Genomic DNA, 23,210 nt, shown 5'->3' with positions numbered 1-23,210 from the left:
TTGAAAAATAAATAAAAAAGAAAGAGCTAAAAGGGGAACTTACAGAGATTTAAGACAAATGAAACTAAACAATACAAGACAAAACCATAAAGAAAAGTAAGGAAGTGATCAACACAAAAGGCAAAACTATATTCCCTCTGATGGCGAAGTGACTAGGAGGGAAACGTGGAGGGCTTCTGAAGTGGCTGGCCAGGGTCCACCTCCTGACATGGGCAGTGGTTACAATGGCGTAATTCATGAAGCTGTAATTTTGTGCCGCTTTCTATATTTGTTATTTTTATCAACAACAACAAAAATTTTAAAGGAGTGATACTAAACACAGAGGCCTTATAGTCAGAATCATGCCAATGTGTCTTTTCCCCAGGTGCTATCATCATATATAAACACAAGAAGTAGCTTTTAGAATATTTTATAATTCCTCCAAAAAAAAAAAAAAAAGATATCCACTAAAGTGTTTTGAACAGTGCACTCAACAATGTTGCCTACATTGTTACGGCTTTATATCTGAAAATGAAAACCTCTTATACTTACTAGTCTGTTGCTGCTGCTGCTGCTGTGTATGAAATCCTCCAAATCCAAGTCCAGTTCCCAAACCAGTACCTAAACCAGTACTAGTTCCAGCTGTTGTACCAAAGCCAGTGCCAAATCCAAAACCTTTGTTCTGAGCACCACCGAAGAGTCCTTTGAATGAAAAATTTTAATTGTTTAAGGTAAAAAAACAAGCTGACTTGTAGCTCATTTGCTTCTACAAATGATATAAGATGTCCTCTTGGGCTTCCCTTGTGGCGCAGTGGTTAAGAATCCACCTGCCAATGCAGGGGACACGGGTTTGAGCCCTGGTCCGGGAAGATCCCACATGCCGTGGAGCAACTAAGCCCGTGCACCACAACTACTGAGCCTGCACTCTAGAGCCCGCGAGCCACAACTACTGAGCCCACATGCTACAACTACTGAAGCCCACGCACCTAGAGCCTGTGCTCTGCAACAAGAGAAGCTACCGCAATGAGAAGCCCGCACACGGCAACGAAGAGTAGCCCCAGCTCGCCACAACTAGAGAAAGCCTGCACGCAGCAACGAGGACCCAACACAGTCAAAAAAAAATAAAATAAAAATTAAAAAAAAAAAGGTGTCCTCTCACCAGTAGTGCCCGTGTTAGCTGGAGCAGAAAAGCTGAACGCAGAACCTGCTGTTGTAGACGGCGTCCCAAATCCACTAAACCCACCTAATTAAAAAAGGATAAATAAAATAGCAAGGAAGAATCTTTTGTATACATATGAGGTAATTTCCTTTTCAAATTACATGATAAGCAATTGCTCCATATAAAGACAAAATATATTGGTCTAACTTTTCCTTTCTCTACTTCAACATCAATTTTTAAAAAACTATACTACTAATCAAGAAGTCAGTATGTTGCAAGAAATGAGCTACTAAGTATTTAAAGTAGAAATACCACAATGCAATACATACCTTTCAACTAAAGAGGTGATTAAGCTACAGCTGAGTAAACATGTTAATAAGCCTATTGCCATAGTGTTAAGGCTAAAATGACTGTGTACTTTTATAGCAGGGGTTGCAAATTCAAATGCCTACAAGATACAGGCTGATAACATTCATGAATGAAATAGACTAGGTGTTTACTGACTGCCAGAATGGATCAGTGTGAACAGTTTTTTTTAAATGGCAGCAGTTCCTAAATTCCAGCAAATTACTGCTGCAGGAGAATGGTAGTTTAGTAGTGTTGAATATTCCCATTTCTCCCGAGAAATAGAAAATCTAGATTTTCTGTGTGAAATTTACACAATTTAAAACCTGAAGTCAATTGATTTTTTTGTAACTAATTCAAATATTTTTACAACAGTGTGACAAACAGATCATACTGGCAGACTGTGCTGCCAGTTTGCAACCCTGGCTTCAGTGAATTAATTTATACTCTACTTTAGCTTATATTTCTACTTAGTCTCCACCAAGACTGAGCAACTTTTCAAATGAAACATACCAATATACTGACTCTTATATTGGTATGTAAACAAGAATGTGTTTCTTGAAGAGATAAGGGGAAAAAAAATCACAAGGCAACAGTGGCCGGCAAGTAGAGCAGAGCTATCACCATGGCGCTCTGCGCCACAACACTGACAGATACACAAATTTCACTTTTAGATAAATCTAGAGATGAAATTAATCTTAACCATATCGAAGCTGACATATGAATGGAATGCAATGCTGGCCAATACAGAATGGCTTTTTTCCCCTTACTGTCAGTCTTTACCTGATTACCAATGCGGTGTCAAAAAAGACTTTTAAGACAAATGTTTGAACCATTAGTGCTGAGTTATACTGCAGACTCTCTGGGATTCTAACTTTTAGTCTCATATATTTCTGGCATAAGAGACAGAGATTCATCAATATTGTAACATTAAAGATATAAGAAGGAAAAAAACCCAACCCACTGATAGTCATCATATGACTCTGACTTGGAAAATTACTCAAGAATAGACTACGTGTTGCATGCAGGCACAACCAAATACTCTATTTACTTGTAGGTTCTACTGCAGTACTGCAAACTGTAAACATTTTGATAAAAATCACCTAAAGTACTGAACATTGTTCCTAATCTTTTTTCATTACTTCTAATTTTCACAGAAAAACTAAGATATATTCTGAATTGGCTATACAATAAAAACATTGGTATCTTAACATGCTTCATAATATGAAAATGTTTATTAGTAAAGATGGATCTGCAAGGATATAAAATAAAAAAGTAAACAAGAATTTCAATCAGCCTTTTGAAGTTGATGAACATACATAAACATACACAAAAGTAGTTAAAACAGTTATATTATCACAACTCAAAACTTCACAGTGATAACTCCAAATGAACATGAAATCAAGCAAATACCAACAGGTTTATTTATTACTGTTGAATTATGAGCTGGGTGGGTTTGTTCGGAAACACAAACTTCAAAATAATGTTTCTGTTTTACCCAGTGCCAATTTTAAGCAAACAGGGAAAAGTAAACATACCAAACAACAGTGATATGTGATCACTTTAAATATACCTTAGTGATAATGGATTGTTTAATCTTTGGAATTTCAAGTATTCTTCAAAACGTTTTCAAATCAGATTGCCAAGGTCATATTCACACTGCAGTAACAAGTAACTGCACAAAATGCCAGACTTCCCAAATATGTCATAGGGAATAAATCATGCTTACCAAATGCATATAATTGGCATGGGCATAAGTGGCATATGTAAGAGAATATGAATAATAAATTCATATACGAGCAGCTGAGGAACAAGGCTTTTCTATAGGGTCACTGTATGCAAGGTAGACATAGACCTATTTTAAATTTATATATATATATATATATACACACACACACACACACACACACACGTTATAGTTTGTGTTTTGCAGAATTTCCAACGAGCTTCAAACAATCCATATAGATACCAGAATCTTCATAATTATCTTTTTGAGTACAAAGACGTCTAGCCTATCTTTTAGAAGTTAATGCTATCTGACAATAAATTAAATTGCTCTCTCTGATCATTTCTCAAAAAATCCAGTAAAGAACTGGGGATTCTTTCTATAAGTGCGTTATCTTATAGAAATGTATCCTAATCTGCGTAGTTGGCCAAAGAAACACATTATTATTATTGTACAGGTTAAAAAACAAGATAGGTTGCTGCTGTTCGTATAAGACTTGTTTCTCTCAGGAAACACAAGGACAATCAAATGAAATTCCAATGAAAGATGCAGGAAAAATGGAAAAAAAATGACTGCAGGAGTCCAAGAATTCCAGGAAAATGGGCCTGATTGTTGAGCTTATACTTCAAAAGAGATATCTAATAATCTGGAAGATATATTCTACTCAAAATAAAAATCCATTCCAAATACTTATCACTTGGAAGGTATATTCTGTTCAATTAAATGCAAATTTAACAAAGGAACTTTATAACTTGCAAGACTTCCCCAAACCAAATCTTTTAAGAGAGTCAAAACTTGCTACAAATGTTTTTGATTCGACATTAGGAAATGAATTTCCTTTCCTTGTTAGACAAGTCGCTGTTCTTTCCCAAACTCTGGAACCACAAAATATTCTTGGACTCCAGCTCCCAACATTCGTTACACAGACGACCCGCATATCTACCTGCACTTGCCAGACTGTTACCAAAATTGAACGGAGTCGCCGAGGTAGTAGAAACACCGAAATTCCCAATATTAAAGTTCACTGCAGGATTAGCAGTTAATCCGAAACCCCCAAAATTAAACCCACTGGCGGTGGAGTTGGCAGTCTCAAGCCCACCAAATCCTGATAGGCGTGTAGGCAAAGAAACAAACAGAATTTTAAAAGGGGGAGGGGGGAAGAAGAAAGAAGAAAAAGAAAACAAAGCAAGGTAAAGATTAGAAGAGTTTGCAGGAGGTTTCAAAGAAGTGAACAAAGACAAACCCGGACTTTGCTCCAAACGAGTTAAGAAAGCCGCGGAGGCGGGGACGGGAAGAAGGAGCCGGAGCGTGTAGTCCCGCAGCAAGAACCGAAGGGGCCAGGGCCGAGGGAGCCGCAGAGCAGCGCCCAAGGCTCCCCAACCCTGTCCTCGCCGAGCCCAGCAGCGGGAACCAAGCGAGCGTTCGCGCCCGTCCCGGACGCTGAGGTGGGGAGGAGTGAGTAGGGTTGGGGAGGGAAGAATGGGTCTCCGGCAAAGGGTGAGAGGAGCCGCCTCCGGTCTCTCCGAGTCCGACTCCCGGGCGGCGGGAAACGAACCCTAGGAGGAGAGGGCCCTGCGGGGACCCACCCGCAGCGCGCGAGCTCTGGGTTGGGCCTCCATTCTCCCCGCGGCCTCCTCAGGAGCCGTCTCTGCCCGCTCTGCTGCCGCCCGCCCTTTTCCGAAGCCCCTAAAGTCTCCGCGCGGGCAGGAGACCCCAGGATCCCCAAGCCGAAGAGTCTCGGACCGAAGGGCTGGACCAAAGGCCTTCCCTCCTCCCCGGGAGAAGGTCCGGGGGACTCACTCACCCGCGGGGGCCGCGGTGGCTGCAGCTGTACCAGAGGTGCCCGAGGGAGCCCCAAAGTTGAAGGCCATGTCGCGGGAGCAGGGCACCAAGGTGCTGCTCCCGCGGCGCTCGGTGCACTCCGCTCTGCGATCCGCGGGGAAACCACTCCCGGATCTCGGCGTTCCGCCTCTTTTCTGGCCTAGCCTAAGAGGCCGGAACGCCTGAAAAGCGTAGGGGGTGGAGGGTGGAGAGGGAACGCCCCCGGCCGGGCTCGCTTCCGGGGGCCTGTGGCTTCGCGTGGTGTGGAGCGTCACAACCAATGTGAGATGCTGGGAAGCTCGCCGTGGCGTGCCGCCTGAGAGCCCTTAAAAACTGCTTCAGGGAGGCCCCTTGGGAAAGATGTGCAGCAGGCTGAATACCAGTGTGCAATGAAGACAGGGTAGGAAAGAAAGCTAAATCCTTATTCTCCATAGTGGGGAGACAGTGGATAACACTAAAACTGAAAATTCACGAAGCAGCATGTCACTTAAAGTCATGGAGTAATGGTGGGGAAAAGAAGAAGAAAGAAAGAAAAAAGAAGGCTAAAAGAAGTGCCTCTGAGAATGATGTCCATTTAGGTTTTTGGTTTTTTGTTTTGTAGAATTCTTGGTAGAAACTTTGTAGAATTATTTGCTTCTTAAACCTATGTGCTTCTGTAACTTTAATAAAAATAAAAACAAAGTCATTGTGTCTATCGAAATTAAAATTGTCTTTGGACCTAGCAATGCTGCTTCTAGGAATTTATCTTGTAAATGATTTGGCAAAATTAATAGAATACAAGGTTATAGGTTACAGCATTATTTATAATAACAAATGATTGGGACCAGTGTTTTGCTTAAATAGTTGCATTCATACAAAGGAATACTATTCAGCCAAGTAAAGCTCTTTATGTACTGAAAAGACAGATCTCAAAGGTAAATTATATAAACAATTTAGAACACTGTATATGGTATACTACAATTTGGATGGGAAAAAAAGAGGGCTAGAATATGTAATTACATATATTTGTATGAAATATTCCTGGAAAGATACATTTTTAAAATGAGTAACATCGGTTGCCTCTGAGAAGATGAATTGGGTGGCAAGAAGATGGGTGGAGGAGGACTTTGCAGTATAAACCCCGTTTAGTTTTTGAAAATGTATATGGGTTACCTACTCATACAATTAAATAATGCTAATAGTGGTCATCGCAGAAGTCCCAGTGAGAATGCTGATATGCGGATGAGGACGGCAGGAATGGAGACTGAGGAGCAGGCGGACTTGACGATTGACGGGGTGTGGAGAGGCGGGCAAAGAGGACTCTAGCAAGAGTCCCTGGTTCCTGGCTTGTACACTGTGATGCCATTGGAATTTGGGAGGGAGACAAGAACAAATGAGTTCCTTTCTTTACTTACTGGATTTGAGGACAACCTGGCTGAGGATATGCAGCTGGCGCTTGGATATGTGGGACTGAGGTGGAACGGAGAGGCCCATGTTTAGGGTGTAATGGAAGTCTGGGAGCCAATGAGGTTGTAAGGGAGAGAGGATCAAGTGAGAAGATGCAGCTGAGCATCAGTAATTAGACCAGAGGAGACAGCGCTCAAGAGAGCCTGCGAGAAAGAAGAAGAACCAGCTGAGCCAAATCCAGAAATTATGGATGGAAGGGGAGAACGATCTCAGATGGAAAAGAATGGATGACTATTTCTTCAGTAGGAAGCCATCCCTGATCACCCTTTCTAAAATTGCACATCCCACTGCTGTCACTGGCTGCTTTAATATTCTTAGCATTACCACCACCTATTTATTGCCCCCCAGCCCCCATTTCATGTTAGCTCCATGAGGGCAGCAAACTTTATTTACTGGCTGTGTCCCTAGTGCTAGCAGAGTGCCCACCCACGTGATAGGCCCTTATTCAGTACTGTGGAATGAACGAATGATTTCCTTGACATGTTTCTCTCCCTTGCCTTTCCCATTTTCATCTCCAAGTCCTATATATTTTATCTTTTAAATATTTCTAAAATATTTCATTTCCACTGCCATCTCCCTGATTCAAATTACCATAATCTCTTGCCTAGACCAGGGATCAGCAGACAGCCCATGAGCCAAATGTAGGCTGCTGCCTATTTTGTACACAGTTTCCTTGGAACACAGACATATGCATTTGCTTACGTGTTGTCTATGACTGCTTTCATGCTACAAGTACAGAGTTGAGTAGTTGTGATAGAGAGGCTTGCAAAGCCGAAACTATTTTCGAAGTGGCCCTTTACAGAAAAAAAAGTTTGCCAGCTCCTACCTAGACTACTGCAGTGCAATGAGCAGGATTCGTTCTAGGTTGCCTGGCAAATGCGCTGGCTGTGGCTGGGGGTTCCCCCTTCTCCTAGGGGAGGGGAAGGGGCCGCACCCAACCTTATGTCCCACGTAACTGGTGTCTTCTTCACCCCAGCAGTGGAGGTTGTAATAACGTTCCATGGGCAGCCCAAGTCCAAACTGCCTCTTGTTCAGTTGCTTGTGTATTCCTCCATTGACAAGACTGCTTTTTTCACCTTCGCCCTATAAAAAGGTGGACGAGAAGGAATATGCCCTCTGCACTGAGACCAAGCAGTGCCCTGGCCCTCAGCTTGTCTCACCATGGGATGACAGGAAGATGGAGGGTCTGTGCCTTCCTTTTTCCATAATTTTTCTTTTTCCCCATTAAAGCCATTACTTGACCTATGCTATGTATGTGGCTTTGTGGAATTCACCCTGCAGGCTAGTGCATGACACCCAGACAAGATCCAGTGGGGACCCTAAAGGAACCACCTAACGCAACAGCCTCCAAACTGACCTCCCTGTATCCACGTTGACTCTCTTCCAATTTATTCACCCTGCAGCTAGAGTGAGTCTTTCTAAACAAACCTGTCGTATCTCCCATTCCACCCCCCCTACACACACACACACTGACCAACAACCCAGTTCACAACACTTCAATGGCTTCCCGTTTGCCTTGAAAAGGACCAAAACCTTTGACATGGCTCAATAAAGGCTGCCTTTCTCTCCAGCCTCATCTCCCACTATTCTTCTTCCTTCTCTGAATCCCAGCCAAATATTTTCTCAGTTGCTTGTAACATGTTCCTTCCTGCTCCTGGGCACCTCCTGCTACCTCTGTCTGAAATGCTTTGCTTTGCCTAATTCACACCTATTCTTCAGTCTCACTTAAATGTTACTTCCTTGGGCAAGCCTTCCCTCGGAGTCAGGTTCCCAGAGCATCATGAAACTTAGTTGAAAGTTTACATTTATGATCAAATAAGGAGCTTCTCCTATGACAGAAGCCAGTTAAGCAGATTTGGGATTCCTAGGAAGCACTTATGCTGAGGTTCAAGTGTCCCTAATACATAAGGACATTTGTAACACTGAACTAAATATTTTATGATTGATCTGGATTTGCTCTGACTTCAGAAATAAGTTGCAATATTATTGGGATGGGAAAGGTTTTAAAGGTAATCTAAACTTTTGGACTAATAACTTCGGTCCAAATGTCCGCAGAAACAAAGGTCTGATATTTCTCCAACAGCTCTCTGATCTTGCTGAGCCCTCTGGGTGGACTTGTCTGCATTTCAGTTTGTGTTTACCTGGAAGCAGACCTGAATAAGGATGCTAGTGCAGGTAGATTATTTGGTTGGAAGCAGCAGTGAGGGGGTGGGTAGAGTGAGACAGGGGATGAAGAAATGATGATAGGAAGCAGTTTCTGGTGTGGGCAACCCTAGCTGAGGAACCAAGTAGAATGAGCCTGAGAACTGTCCCTCTGAGGACGGGAACCCTTGTCAGCTGACTCTTGCCCCCTTTGATTGAGCGTCAATACATGGGAGTATTAACCCCCATGCTCCTGAGGGGCTTCCGGGGCTCTGGAGAAAGCTCTGAGGCAGAAGAGCACGGTGTGGGACCTGCTTGAAGTGGGGCTTGTCAGGCTGCCTATCACCGTCCACCGCAGCTGAGCTGAAATCAGAGGTGGCCCAAGGGGGGTGACTCAGGCCTGAGTCCATCAGGAGGGCGAAGAGCATCTTTCAAATGAAACTCCATAGACCACTGAACATCTGGTGACATAACATACAATTTCCAGTGCAATTTCATAGAAAGTTTTTTTTATTAGTGAAATATTCCATTGCATTAAGGGTAGAAATAAACAAGGTCAAGGATCACATGAAAGGAACCAGCAGTATAACTACATTCTGGTCAGCATTCTCTTTAATAGCCACAAGCAATTAACCCTAGTGATAATACCCAGAGGGCCAAGGATGGTGGTCACCTTTTACAGAACTCTTAATCTTGAGCAACCGAAATAAAAAATTAGCTTCTCTTAAGTAAAAACCCCGATAAAGGTTAGTTGTGTAGTACTTGGTCTGCCTGACCATTAGTGAGCTTTCTAGAATAAAGTCTAGTGGGAAAAGCCTGGAGCTGAAAGTGGCAAAGCCCATTTCCTGTCCTGTGTTCAACTCCTAAGTTTCCCTGAGAGAAGTGAGGTAACCTCTCTCTGTTTGGTTTCTCCCTAAATTGAGTATCATAGTACAGGACACCGTATTCTTTGATTGTGACAATCACAAAGCTTTTGGGGACCTTTCTAGGATAATGGCTCCACAAAAATGAGGATGAGGAACTGTTTGTTATTTCAACCTCAAACCAAATGGGTACATTCATTCTTCTTAACCAATCTATAATCTTGACTGCAGTGTATGGGTTTGCCACAGAGTTTTCAGAAGTAAAATATCAAATGTGATTTTTAAGCCAAGTAACTATTAAGAATCATATGAAAATATTATGCTTTTGGCCTCCCTGACTGTGTGGGATTCAATCAAAAGGTGTGCATTATTAACTGTAATGTTATCACTCATAGTGTTTAAAAATTTCCTCCTCACAGATGATTATATTCTGGTAAGAGGATGAATCAATGGGTATGCACTGACTTATCAGTTTTATTAATGTGAATAAATGGGTGCATAACAGAATAAGATGTGCCAATTATCTAGTTAAATATTGATAAATTTTAAAAAATCTAGATATTTGGCATTATTGAAGACAAAATATCTTCAATTTAGCTTCTCACATTTCGGTGATTTGGGGTATCTATAGGTTCTATCTTAATTTATAGAGAAATTGAGAGTTTAATGAACTGCCCCTTCAAAAAGGGAAACATTACAAATTGCTTTAGTGTAGAGAATAGGAAAATTGGGGCAACGAAACAAAATGATTTATTACTTCCATACAGGGATCAGAAGTTGCATTTGTGAAATCTGTGGCTTTTTTTCCTTCATTTGCTTACACTGAAATCCAGTTTTAAACAAAAAGTCCTGCAGAATGATTCAGTTGTTAAGAAATTATCTGTGCACTTTGCCATATTAACTGTACAGGTTTCTCAATCAAAAATGAATAGTGAACGTTGAGAATCAAAGAAACTGCCCTTAAATGTGCTTGAATTCTGTGACAGCTGATGGTTCCCAATCCTGACTTAGGTTACACTGAAAGCCAAGAGGACTTCTGCAGAGAGGTGGCTCTGCTTCTGGTCCCAAGGGACCTTTCTTAAAGGCACTTCCTGTGCAATATTTTCAAACACCATCACTCTGTCAGCAAAATGATTGTCACAGGAAGTGTAGGGCACATCTTTCTCTATTCAGTGAGTGATAGTGAGCCACAAAACATCAGAAGGAACTGAATCTGAGAAAAGAACAACCTATAAAAACAATTTCAAAGTTACCAAGAAGACTGCCCTAGAAGAAATGTCTCTTTAGTGTAGTCAGACTTCCTGAAATTTAAGTGTAACTTAGGCTGTGGATAGATGGATTTCCTATATTTATAAATCATTTTACAAATAATCACTCAATAGTATTGTAATTGATAAAGTCATATTTGGCAAGGGCGATTGGGAAAAAAAATCAGTTACTGATTACATTCTCCCAGAAACATCTTTCCAAATCAAGATCATTTTGACTAAAAAAATAACAAACTACCCACAAATGTCATAACTGGCATTCTGTTCTATATGAAATATCTGTACTTGTCCTCACCAACATCATTTATGCGTTCTCTCATTTCACAAAAGTACAAGTCAAAAATCCTCAGGTGCTTGTCACTATCAACTCATGGGTACCACCTCCACCAACCCCTTCCCTGCTTGATTCCTACCTTGTATGAAAGCTGTCTGAATTATTTTCCTGGAGGAATTATGAACTGAAGATTAGCAAGAAATGCAATATGCACCTTTTCAAACGAGGAAATTAGATGCATCTGAATGGTATTGAATGAGGCTTACCATTTTACCCTGCATCCCAAACTCTTACTTACTTCTGTTTTGTGGATGAAATGAATGGAGGAATACAACATCAAATAGTATTTATGTATTTTGAGCACAAAGTTTGGTGAATGAAGAGTAGTGAATAAGGTTAGACCAAGTAGCATTAACAAGTGATGCACAGACATTATAACCACGACAGTGGTCACAAAATTCTGGAGCTACCAGCACCCAACAACAAAAAAATTACTATACCGGAGTTTATTAAATACTTGCTAGACACATGAAAAACAAAACAATTTGTCAGGGACCACAGGATCCTAACAGCCAACCAGGTCAGCCTGTTCTTGAACCTCTGCCAGAAGGCGCTCACCACACGCAGGCACGGGGTTTCCACCCTCCTCTCACACCCGTTGACAAGCCTGTGAGGATGCAGACAGTTGCTCCACTGTTGTGGTCCAGGTCACGACAGCTCGCACGCTTCCTTCCCCAAGCGCAGCCCATGGTTAGGTTAGGTTCGTATGAGGGATGCTCTTTCGTCTGCAGTTCCCTGAGACCAGGTGAGAGAGAACAGTGAGGTTAGGAGATCACGTGACCAACTTCTCCCCAGATGTGGGAAGTGGAGAGAGGGGTGCAAGGAGGGGAAAGTGATGGGAAGACTGTCATCCCAATCACCTTCTCTTCTCTTGGCCTGCTTCCTCTTGCTCTTTCTTTAACATTCAGCCCTGATCCTCTCCAGGAGGCCTGCTCTGACACCCCTACCCTGACACTGGACCAGTACCCTTCTCCTTGTGTTGACCTGGACCATAATCCTCATCACACCCTATTGAATCTGTCTCCTTCAGTTGGAGGCCCATCAGAGAACAATGTCTCAGAGGGGATGGGTGCTCAGTAATGCTTGCTTGTTGAATATGTGAAGACGGCTAATTGTAGGAACAGTCATAATATTTACGTGGGCTTTCATCTGTGCCTATGAAAATCTCAGTGACAGTACAATCCATCTTACAGTGACTGTAAGATCAGTCCATAGATAGAAATGGAAAAATCGTTGCCTCATACCTGATTCACGCTAACGTGATGGGCATGGGTTGAAAGGCATACTGGAAGCATGCAGAACACAGGGAAGTCTGAGCTTATATGATTTAGATGGTTTCAACCTATTTCATTTCCTACTTCACGTTTGCCTCAGACACGTAATGGAGGCAGTGAAGAGAGGAAAAAAAAAAAAAAGGCTTTGTTGCAAACAGAGAGGCTGGTGAGAATTTAAGAAGGGCTCATTGAAGGTGTTAAGACCCCTGGGTTGGCCTGCTGGTCACTTAGGGAAGCCAATCTAACCACTTATCCCACCCATTTGGGGCTGTTCCCACCCCTCCAGGAGAGGAACTACTCCCCTGTGCCCATCATTTATTATGCAATGACGACTCAGTGGTAGGTATCTTCTGATAAACCAGGGATTCTTTCCAAGCAGATCTCTGGCTGCCTTGCTCTATAATTATGGAGCTATTTTGTCATATAACTAATATTTATTGAGCTCTTACTAAATGCTTACACTGGGCCAAGTGCTTTATGTTTAAAATATCATCAAATCCTCACAAAAAACTCCTAAGCGAGGCTCAATTATCATCCCACTTTACAGATAGAGAAACCAAGGCACAGTTTCTGGGGTCACACAGCTATTAAGTGGTCAAACTGGGATTTGAACCTGGGCAGTCTGACACCAAAGCCCGGGTGCTTAGCTGTTTTATATTCTTCCTCTTTTTTTCAGGTTATTTTCAAAGACATAATGCGTTCTCCCAGGGGTTCCATTCCCACCAAGAAAGCCTGAAATACTGAAAGATACCATTCTATCACCCCTCCACCTGTGACACACTTCCCTTGCCTCTCATTTGGCCCAGCAGTAATATAACCATGAAATCACTGTGCCCAGCATAAAACCTCAGAATCCACCCTAATAAGCCAGCTGACAGCCAGCCCTTCCATGAAGCACAGCTGAAGTCCTCAGGGAATGTTATTCGGTAAAGGAGACATTGCTCCAGCCACTGCTCACCTCATCCATGGATCCCCGTCCTCTGCACGCAAGCCAGGTGAAGATCAGACCAAAGAACACACCCAGCGCCATGATAATGTAGGGTATGTTGGTGATAATCAGAGTAGTGTTAATCACAGACTTCAGTCGACTTGCAGTCTCTTTATCAATGAGAACACTCTGGGGGGAGGGGCAAGAAAACAGTATTCCCTTGATTACTGAATATCCAGGGTGTAAAGTTTTTTGCTCTTTCTTCCAAACCATTAAACACAATTTGGGTATGTCCTCCTGTTCGAAAACCAGAGATACTGAAAATCCTTTTATAAGTTAGAATAACCAGAGGGGGCACTTATTCATTGACGTCTCTTTTCTCCTGAAGACATGTTTTACTCAAAATTGGTGGGAAAAGGAAGGGGGAAAGTATTCAGAAATACTGAGATAATATCAGCTTTTCTTTTGTATCAGACAACTCCATGTCACCCTTCAAAATCCAACTCAGCATAACTTCCTTCCAGAAGTCTCCTTTGGCCCGGTTCAAGGCCCCTTTTCTGAGCTTCCATCTCACATTCTAAAATCTTCCATCACTGTCTCCACATTCTGCATTATAACTGTCTGTTTACTTGTTTGTCTCCTCCTGACTGTGAGGTTCCTGAAGGCAAGACTTTTATTTCAGTCAACTAAACACTGGGTATAGCGCCTGAAATACAGGAGGTGCTCAATTAATGTCACTTGATTAGATGAATGAATGAATGAATGAATGCAATATTCCAACAAGGGCATGTGGAAAGCATCATTTCTCTCTTGGTTGGATCTATACTGATCGGGACCAGAGGTCTAGACAGAAAGTGTTCAGGGAAGTCTTGAGGCTAACCAGAATTCCAGATAACTAAGGGCAAAAGTATTATCACCTTAAACTGTGAGGCATCTGAAGAGCTTAATTCTATAAAAATTATTAGCAACAACTGGGACTTGGGACTTAATTTAGGCTCAATTTGCAGATGAAGGCCCATCATGGTCAGAGTCTCCTCCTCTGGAAAAAAAGGGGTGGGAGAGCAGTCTCCAAGGTCACTTCCAGGTCTAATGTTTTCCTTTTCTAGAGAAGAGAAAAGTCAAGTTCTTCTGGGAGGGAGTAAAAGCACGAGGTTTCACTCCATCATTCCCTGGACTCAATCTAGTCTTTAACAAAAAGTCAAAGCAGAAGTTAAGGTGGAGGGGACTTCAAATATGGTGCAACAATGAACGTAAGCTGGCAGAACAGGGCCCTTCCACACTTTCAAAAAGCCCTCCTTCCATGGCTCTCCCCACAAACAATAACCGTAATGACCCAGGAGCAACTGCAAATAGGTCCTATAAATGGTAAATATTGCCTGAATTCTTCCTATGAAACAATAAAAGCCTTGTCTTAGAACTGTAATCACAAACCCTTCAAAAGTTTATCAGTGTGGCTACCAGTACAATGCTAAGTTGAAAAACGATATAAAACTGTATCTATTGTATGGTCTCAACTGTGTAATATCAAGACCAGAAAAATGCTGAGGCAACATAAGCAGATGTCAATTGCACTTTTCTCTGAGGGATGGGCTTGCTTATCAAGCAGTTCACTTTTTAAATACTATTTTTAATTTCCCGAGTTCTATAAAGGGCACGTTACTTTTACAAAATGTGAAACATCAAATTATTTTTTACAAAGTTGTTTTGGAAAAAAAAATTTTACAACATATTGTTGAGGAAAATAAAGCAAGTTAAAAACAATTTATCAGGGGCTTCCCTGGTGGCGCAGTGATTGAGAATCTGCCTGCCGACGCAGGGGACACGGGTTCGAGCCCTGGTCTGGGAAGATCCCACATGCCGCGGAGCAACTAGGCCTGTGAGCCACAACTACTGAGCCTGCGCGTCTGGAGCTTGTGCTCCGCAAGAAGAGAGGCCGCGACAGTGAGAGGCCCGCGCACCGCAATGAAGAGTGGCCCCCACTTGCCGCAACTAGAAAAAGCCCTCGCACAGAAACGAAGACCCAACACAGCCAAAAATAAATAAATAAATAAATAATAATTAAAAAGCAAAAACAAAACAAAACAAAACAATTTATCAGGGGCTTCCCTGGTGGCTCAGTGGTTAAGAATCCGCCTGCCAGTGCAGGGGACACAGGTTCGAGCCCTGGTCCGGGAAGATCCTACATGCCGGCGGAGCAACTAACCCATGCGCCACAACTACTGAGCCTGTGCTCTGAAGGCCGTGAGCCACAACTACTGAGCCTGCGTGCCACAACTACTGAAGCCCACGCGCCTAGAGCCTGTGCTCCACAACAAGAGAAGCCACCGCAAGGAGAAGCCCGCGCACCGCAACAAAGAGTAGTCCCCGCTCACTGCAACTAGAGAAAGCCCGCGCAGCAACGAAGACCCAACGCAGCCAAAAATAAACTAATTAATTAATTAAAAAAAAAAAAAAACTTATCAGTCTGGCTCAGGTTTTGTGAGAAGTCATTTGAATTTTCCCTTTTCTTGCTAATCTTTGTTACTAAATCTTCTACAAAGAACAAATATTTTTAGAGAAGAGAGAAAAATCATAAAACTTTAAAAACTGCTGCTGTTAACAATGGAAGCCAGCGGATCATGAATTTGAGGGGGACAATTCTGCAATTTTCCCCTCAAAACTGGGTGAAAGAGAGAAAGGAAATTGAGGAGATATAACTACAGTAAATGTGATATGTGATTCAGAAAAGAATTTATCACAGGTGTCTTAAATAGTGGATGTTTTATGAGCTTTCAGAATATGCTTTACAAAACTTCAATTTATGCCTAACAATTAGGGATAATATTTCTGTGGGTACACTGTGAAAGAAATATTTCTAAAGAGAAACTCCTTTTGTTTGAACTAAGACAGGAAGCAGAAAGTAGAAAAGACTCTGTGCTATGATGAAGGATAAGGCAACCACGTATCACTGCAATTAATGGGCATGTATCACATTTTATTTAATCATTTCTCAACCACCTCACGCTCTTTTTTACTCTCTTTATCTCCTCAACTAATGAACGGTAAACTAATTACCTCTGCATTTTGTTTCTTACATAACCAGCTTCCCAGAAAGAAGTTTCACCCAAATAACGTTCTTGACAAGGGAAATTTCTTTCTGTTGTTTTCAAATCTCAGACACAGGAAGATTCATGTAAACATATAAACAGAAATTTTCTGAGGACAAACAGGTTTTAAAAAATCACCTTTGCCCCTTTCTCACATCTTAAATTACACATAGCTATAGCAGCAGAAGTAGGAAGTTCCCCAAGCTTCCACAGGTAAAATGTACCCGTGGCTCCCCCCCATGACTTACCTCATTGATATACATCACTGGGAAAACCAGGGTTCTAATATTTCCCGTTTCACTACAAACACAAAAAAAGAGACTATTTTTAGACATCCTCATAATGATGGCACACTGGCCTGGTGAGACAAGTTTATATGAAAATACCAGCCCAGTTATTTCATTAAATTACCTGGAATTTATGCAGACCTCTTATTATATTTGCAAACACATAATAATCAGCAGTTAGATCACAAACAGTCTAGCAATTCAAAGTGTTGCATATTTATGTAAAGTGTTCTTAACCAAAACACAAGATGCCAAAAGTAAATTCATCAAAATGATTACTATACTCCCAAGAGTTACTGGAGGGGAGGTTCCAGCAGAACAATACTGTCATTTCTCAGAATGTTTTATAATCAGGCTAATCAGTATTGTCTTTACAAGAGCCTGGAGCAATCACTTACTGAGCATTTACTATGCACCAGCTCTGTACCAGGTGTCTTGGGAACATTATCTCACTTAATTCTCATGGTAGTCCCATGCAGTAGGTATTACTGTCCCAGGTTTAAGACCAGGAGATGGTGGCTCAGAGTAATTTGCCCAGGACCACCACAAGGAAGTGGTGGAGCTAGGATTGGAATTCCACTCTGATTCTAAGGCTCTAGATTATAACTACTAAATTATACGCCCTCAGAAATACACACACAAAATGCATCCTTACAAATCACATTTGCTTCCTAGAAATATCCCTAACACATGTGCTTAAACCTGGCAAATTTTATGGGGGGAGCCAACCAAGTTTGAATGATAGGCAGACAGAAAGATTTGATAAATACAGATATATTATAGATATGTATTACAGTTTTGCATTCTGTTTTTTCATTCAACATTGAATGAAATCATTTTCTCAATTTCCACTGAAAAGTCTGAGCAGATTATACTCAAGAATCCTAATTAAGTAGATAGAGTGTGGGTACACTGGACTCCAGAGAGTATTTAACCATCCACAGGAGGGCTTGTGGCTGGCCTGGGTGGGAGCAGTGGAAAGAAAGGGAGGGGAGGGAGGCAGCCAGAGTCCTGGTGAGGGAAAGCAGAGTGGATAAGAGCAGACTCTGTGTCTCAGTTTCCTCGTCTGTAAAACGGGGTAATACAGGGTTATTGTGAGGAAGAAATGAGTTAATGTATGTAAACTACTTAGAATAATGGCTGACCCATGGAAAGCATTCTATAAGTGTTTGGTTAAATAAAATAAGTAAATTCCAAGACCGAGGCTGCCCATGACAATGTTGATCGTGCCTCATCCCTGAAGGGCAGTGTGAACAGACTTAGAAGTGGGCTGTACCCCTCTCGACATCAACCCCACCAGAAAGTCAATGTAGCAAAACCACCCTCTGCCTCTGCAGAAACAAGCAAAACTTACATAAAGTCATCTAATTTTTTGACATAAACGTTGATTTGGAACCTCTTGGCTGCTCTCAGGATGATTCCAGTCAACTGTGAATCAGAGAAGTAGAAAGAAAACATTAGGATTTATTAAAACCACACACACAGTTTTTGTCAATAGAGCACCATTTCTGTGTGGTTCTGATAAACAGGGCGGCCACTGCCACATTTGCTAGGCAGAGTGGGACGAGGGAAAACTGTTCCCCAGGCCAGAATGAGAACTGTGGATTGTGTTAGGTGCCTGGTAGACCAATGTTTCTCACACTTTACTATGCATGCGAGTCCTTGGGCACCTTATTAAAATGCAGATTCTGATTTGGTAGGTCTGGGGTGGGGCCTGAGATTGGGCAGGATGCTGTCACTCTGAATAGCAAAGCCCTAGAGGACCCGGGCAGGAAGGAGATCCAGCAGATACCCTTGTCGGGTCTGGGTATCCAGGCGGAGGGCCAGAGTGCTACAAGGAGGACGTGGTCACAGCCAGAGAATGGTGCCCACGTATGGCCAGGCCCACCCAACAGAGCCCGGAGGACAGACGCAGTATTGTCCACCCATGGCCACACCACCTTTTGCACCAAGCAGGTGGGGCTGTGCCTCACCCTGGTGACAAGCGGTTTGGCTACTGAAAGGGAACTGACTGATGGCTAAGAGAGAAAAGGGAGAAAACCACACCTGACCTTATTCACAAAACGATAAGAGCACCGATTTCTCAAATATAAATGCAATGAGTGTAGCTAAGAGTGAAATGCCCATAAGTTGCTGTACTCAAAGAATGTGCTGGCTCTTCTGTGACTGTCCCATGCATGTGTTCAAAATCCCAAGAATGAAGATATCTCACCTTTAATTCAGTCCCTACAGTAAAAGGTTCTCACATTGTGAAATGATATTCACAGCCTTTCAACATGGTTTTCAGGTTTCCTCCTCTATGAATATGGGATTAGAGAATGTATATATTTGATGCTTTTTAAATTAATGATGTCATATAATAACTCTCAAAAGCACCTGTATAAAGAGTTTTGCCAAAAGTGACTGAAGCTAATATATACACATTTAAATTTCAACCAAAACGTTCCTGGCAGCGAGTAAACAGAGGAATGTCTTCACCCTGCTGATCTGTGGCCCAGTGAGAGGAATGTGTGTATGTTCAGGTCCGGTCTTTTGGCAACAGAAGACTGACCAGGTTACCTGGGTCCGATTCCAGTTGTTTCCAATGATGGGACTTTCACTGTTGCTTTTTTGTTAAAGTGGGTTTGCCGATATTTCTGCGTATTAGCTCCATACAACTCAGCCTTCTAATTACAGGGCTATGACACTCTGCATCACATCACACTGAGCTGAGCTCCCTCCACTTGAATATGTGAACAAAAGGAAGACAATACACTTCTCAAGAGTACCCAGGGCTAAGCTGGTGAACACCGTATAGACAGAATAAAATGTATGTTTTTCAACCAAGAAGACGTGTGTACTCACAGGATTAATGTCCACAAATGTCTCATGATATTCCTTATTTGGGTGCATCCCTTCTATGGCAGAAACAAACTTCTCATCTGCTTGGTAGAAGTGTGGGAAAGACATAATGATAGGTGCACCTGCATTTTGAGGAAAACAGAAATGAATGGTGAGGTTCTTAAAAGTCTAAGATGAATAGAAAGTTCCTGACCACAAATCCAGTTCCTCAGTGGGGGGAAAGCTATACACAGAAAAGTTGGGTCAGGGAGAGGGGCAGGCTAAAAGTATATTCTACATCTCCTAGCTTGGGATTTATACTTCATCTGCTGACATCTCATTTACCCCTACATTATTTTATATCATAATATGATAATGAAGTCCTGGCTAAATCATTTATTCTTCAACAAACATTTGCTGAACCTATAATAGACAAATGCTTTACACACATTAATTTAATTAACGCTCCCAGCAGTCCTATGAAGTTAGAACTATTTCCTTCCTTTTGCATTTGAGGAAAGGGAGGTTCAGAGAAGTTATAAAATTTCCCCAAGACATCCAGCTTTCAGGCGATGGAGGCAGAATTCTGATCGAATAAGGGACGGCTCATTTTAAAGCACTTGTTTCAACTGTAATTCTCTACCAGTAAATGGACTTTTTTCCCCCTTATTTTTCTGCTTTTCGGTTTATGTTTTACCCAAAATAGGCACCTTGCGGCATCTTAGTTCCCCGACCAGGGATTGAACCCTGGCCCTCAGCAGTGAACGCGCGGAGCCCTAACCACTGGACCGCCAGGGAATTCCCAACGCAGAATTTTTTTAAGACTTTGCCTGGTCCTGCCATCTGCAGTCTCTGACTAGATCAAGGTCTGCCCACAGGAAGACACTGTGTTTTTTTTTTCCTTCCTTTTTAAAAAAAAAATATTTCCTATTCATTTTAAGGAACAAATAGAGAAGCAAGTTATTAAAGGAAACCTATTCTATTGATAGATTTTGCTCTTGAAAAGAGGAGAGGGACTCAATAACTGCTGCCAGGAAAATACATTTTGGGAGAAAGTAGCTTAACGGCAAGTAGTTTAAGTCTGCTCACATATCCTCCAGCCCACGGCTCAGACACCTCACTTGTCACACACATAGTTCTGCGCTCTGTTGCTACACAGTTTCACAAAGACATGATTTCCTTCTTTGTGACCTACACTGACCTTTATTTATTTATTTTTTTTTGCCACACCACGTGGCTTGTGGGATCTTAGCTCCCTGACCAGGGATCGAACCCAGGCCCTCAGCAGTGAGTGGGCAGAGTCCTAACCACTGGACCACCAGGGAATTTCCTACACTGACCTTTAAAATGTATTTTTAAAGATCTGTTAAGGACTTAATAAAGCCAGACACTGTCCTGAGTGTTTTACATACATTATCTCTAACCTTCACACAACCCTCCAAGGAAGTTATAATCACCCCCATTTTACAGATGAGAAAACTGCTGTCTGGAACCCTCCTTCAGCAACGTGGCCAATTTGCTAACAAACAGAATTCAATCCCAGATCCCCCTGACTCCAGAACGCTCACTCATCCCACTAGCCAGAATGTTCCCCTGGGGAATGCAAAACACTTGAGGATAGTCCTGAAGGGTAATATTTCAGTCCGCATCTGGGAACACAGGACAGGCAAGAGGAAAAGTGTTATAGCAAGAGGTATGACTGTTGCAAAGTAGAATCCTTCTGTCGGTTCTGACGTCAACTTCTTGAGGAAGCAGACTGTTAACAAAACAACAAGAAAAATGTGTCTACATGTGTGCCTTGAGCCACAGAAACAGGGGTTGAGCGGGCAGGTGCCATTTCAGGACCATCCCCCAGTGAGCCAGCAGGAGAGGTCTGATCTCTAGGTCAGGGGTGTGTGTTCCCCAGAACAGTGGTTCCCAATCTCGCAGGTACCACCTTCACGAGAATCACCTGAAGCTCATTAAAACTACAGATACGGGGGTGCTAGCAGGTGCGCCCTGGGACAGATGTTTTTAATGATTCTCCAGATAGTTCTGATGCAAAGCCAGGCTTGGGAGCTATGACCCCATCAGACAAGGAAAGGGAGGGTTATCCTAAAAGGAGATTTTCAAACCAAATGGACCAAGGGGGCAAAAGTTAGCACATTATTCAGGAAAAAAGTACAACTTTAATCAAGAGAAAGGAGTTACAAAGTTTCTCAAGAGAAACTTTAAACAAGAATTGTAGCCTAAGAAAGATCACAGTACAAGTATGAGAAGACCCTAAGTTCTAGCAGGAATTTGCTCAGAGGTAAGGATTTTATAAAAATCCTGTTCCTTCTCTGAGCCCTGGTTTCCACAATTATGAAAAGAGGCTACTGGCTGTCTATCTAGCAAGGCTATTGTGAATATTATGCAGCATATGATTGCAAAAACTAGTCCTCGTGATGAAAAAAATGTTTCTGTCAGCTGCACCCCTGATCATTCCACCTCATTCACGGAAAGGAGCAGATTAGCTCAGACATTAAGAAACCCTGGCCCTGGATTGGTTTCAAGAAAAAAAAAACAAACTCTTAAACTACTGCCCAGAAAAAACATAACATGGCAATCTAGGAATAAAAATCATTACAGGAAAGCCAATGCTTTTTTTTTTTTTTTTTTTTAAACTATGCTATAGCCATGTTACAAAACTTTTTTTTTTAACTGCAGTTGATTTACAATGCTGTGTTCGTTTCTGGTGTACAGCAAAGTGATTCAGTTATACATATATATATATATATTCCTTTTCAGATTCTCTTCCTTTATACGTTATTACAAGATATTGAATATAGTTCCCTGTGCTACACAGTAGGACCTTGTTCTATTTTATTTTACATATAGTAATTTGTATCTGCTAATCCCAAACTCCTAATTTATACCCTCTGCTTTCCCCCTTGGTAACCATAAGTCTGTTTTCTATGTCTGTGAGTCTGTTTCTGACAAAACGTTATTCTTGAAAGGTCAAAATCGCTCTTTCTATTGGGCTGACAACATTCTTTGTTGAAGAACACCAATCCTGCATCCAGACCCCCCTGCCCATGTCCCCTCTCTGAGTTCTTACCGTTCTTGCAGACGCTGACATTCAAAACTCCTGAGCCCAGGCAGTTTCCTTTAGGTATACAGAAGCCCGCGTTGTCTGAGGTATTGGCTAATATTTCTGCAGGCACCTTATACCTCAAGGCAGGCAGTCCCTGTACGCTCTCAAAGTCACTGAAAGTTATATATACTGACCTGTTAGGAGGTAAGAATAAAAAGTCAAGGTGAGCTCCCATCAGCATGATCTGCCCGTATCAGTGAGTTAGCCAACCGTTCTTGGGTATAACGTGGCTAAAAGCTTACAGGATAAGTGGAAAACAAAGAGGCAAAAGAAAGCTTGAAAGGAGCTCAACCCATTCAATGCGTAATAAAGTAGGAGACAGATTATAATGAAAGATGTTTAAGAGGCAGCAGCTATGCTAACATCTTAACAAGGCTTAGAAAAAAACATAATGTGTGGTAGAAAATCAAGAAAATGAGTTAGAATGGATATTTGTGCTGAAAGAAAGGAGTCGTCTAGACTAGCATGGACACATGCCAGTATGCATGAAGCAGAAGCAAAGCAAAGGAAGACAGGGTGAGGCAGAGGCAAAGCAAAAGCAGAAGAGGTGGCAAAGGGTGTGGCCCGGTAGATTCTGAAGGCCTGGAAAAGTGCCCCATTAGACAGATCCTTGATTA

The 23,210-nt window shown here is 42.0% G+C and overlaps 2 protein-coding genes across 4 annotated transcripts in view; both read right to left on the bottom strand.

Annotated features, from left to right (window-relative positions):
* The window catches only part of NUP54 (nucleoporin 54), a 32,430-nt gene extending 27,225 nt beyond the window's left edge, over positions 1-5,205 (bottom strand). The window contains exons 1-4 of one of the 3 annotated variants that reach the window (XM_082389374.1): positions 5,014-5,173; positions 4,153-4,314; positions 1,139-1,222; positions 532-681 (exon numbers count right to left, since the gene is read on the bottom strand). In XM_082389374.1, the coding sequence (XP_082245500.1) occupies positions 532-681; positions 1,139-1,222; positions 4,153-4,314; positions 5,014-5,080 (463 nt within the window). In that variant the 5' untranslated portion in view covers positions 5,081-5,173. Of the gene's footprint in view, positions 1-531; positions 682-1,138; positions 1,223-4,152; positions 4,315-5,013 lie in introns of all 3 variants that reach the window. The other 2 variants (XM_082389372.1, XM_082389373.1) reach the window with 2 other exon arrangements.
* Positions 5,206-9,110: 3,905 nt separating this feature from the next.
* Positions 9,111-23,210, bottom strand: part of SCARB2 (scavenger receptor class B member 2) — a 69,131-nt gene continuing 55,031 nt past the window's right edge. Inside the window, exons 7-12 of the mRNA XM_082389378.1 lie at positions 22,558-22,727; positions 19,503-19,621; positions 18,013-18,086; positions 16,620-16,671; positions 13,316-13,474; positions 9,111-11,818 (exon numbers count right to left, since the gene is read on the bottom strand). Of these exons, the coding sequence (XP_082245504.1) occupies positions 11,780-11,818; positions 13,316-13,474; positions 16,620-16,671; positions 18,013-18,086; positions 19,503-19,621; positions 22,558-22,727 (613 nt within the window). The 3' untranslated portion in view covers positions 9,111-11,779. The remainder of the gene's footprint in view (positions 11,819-13,315; positions 13,475-16,619; positions 16,672-18,012; positions 18,087-19,502; positions 19,622-22,557; positions 22,728-23,210) is intronic.

Source organism: Balaenoptera borealis, assembly GCF_965194805.1.
Source record: "Balaenoptera borealis genome assembly, chromosome: 4".
In the NCBI taxonomy this organism is placed as follows: domain Eukaryota; kingdom Metazoa; phylum Chordata; class Mammalia; order Artiodactyla; family Balaenopteridae; genus Balaenoptera; species Balaenoptera borealis.
This window is presented reverse-complemented; position numbering and strand designations above follow the sequence as displayed.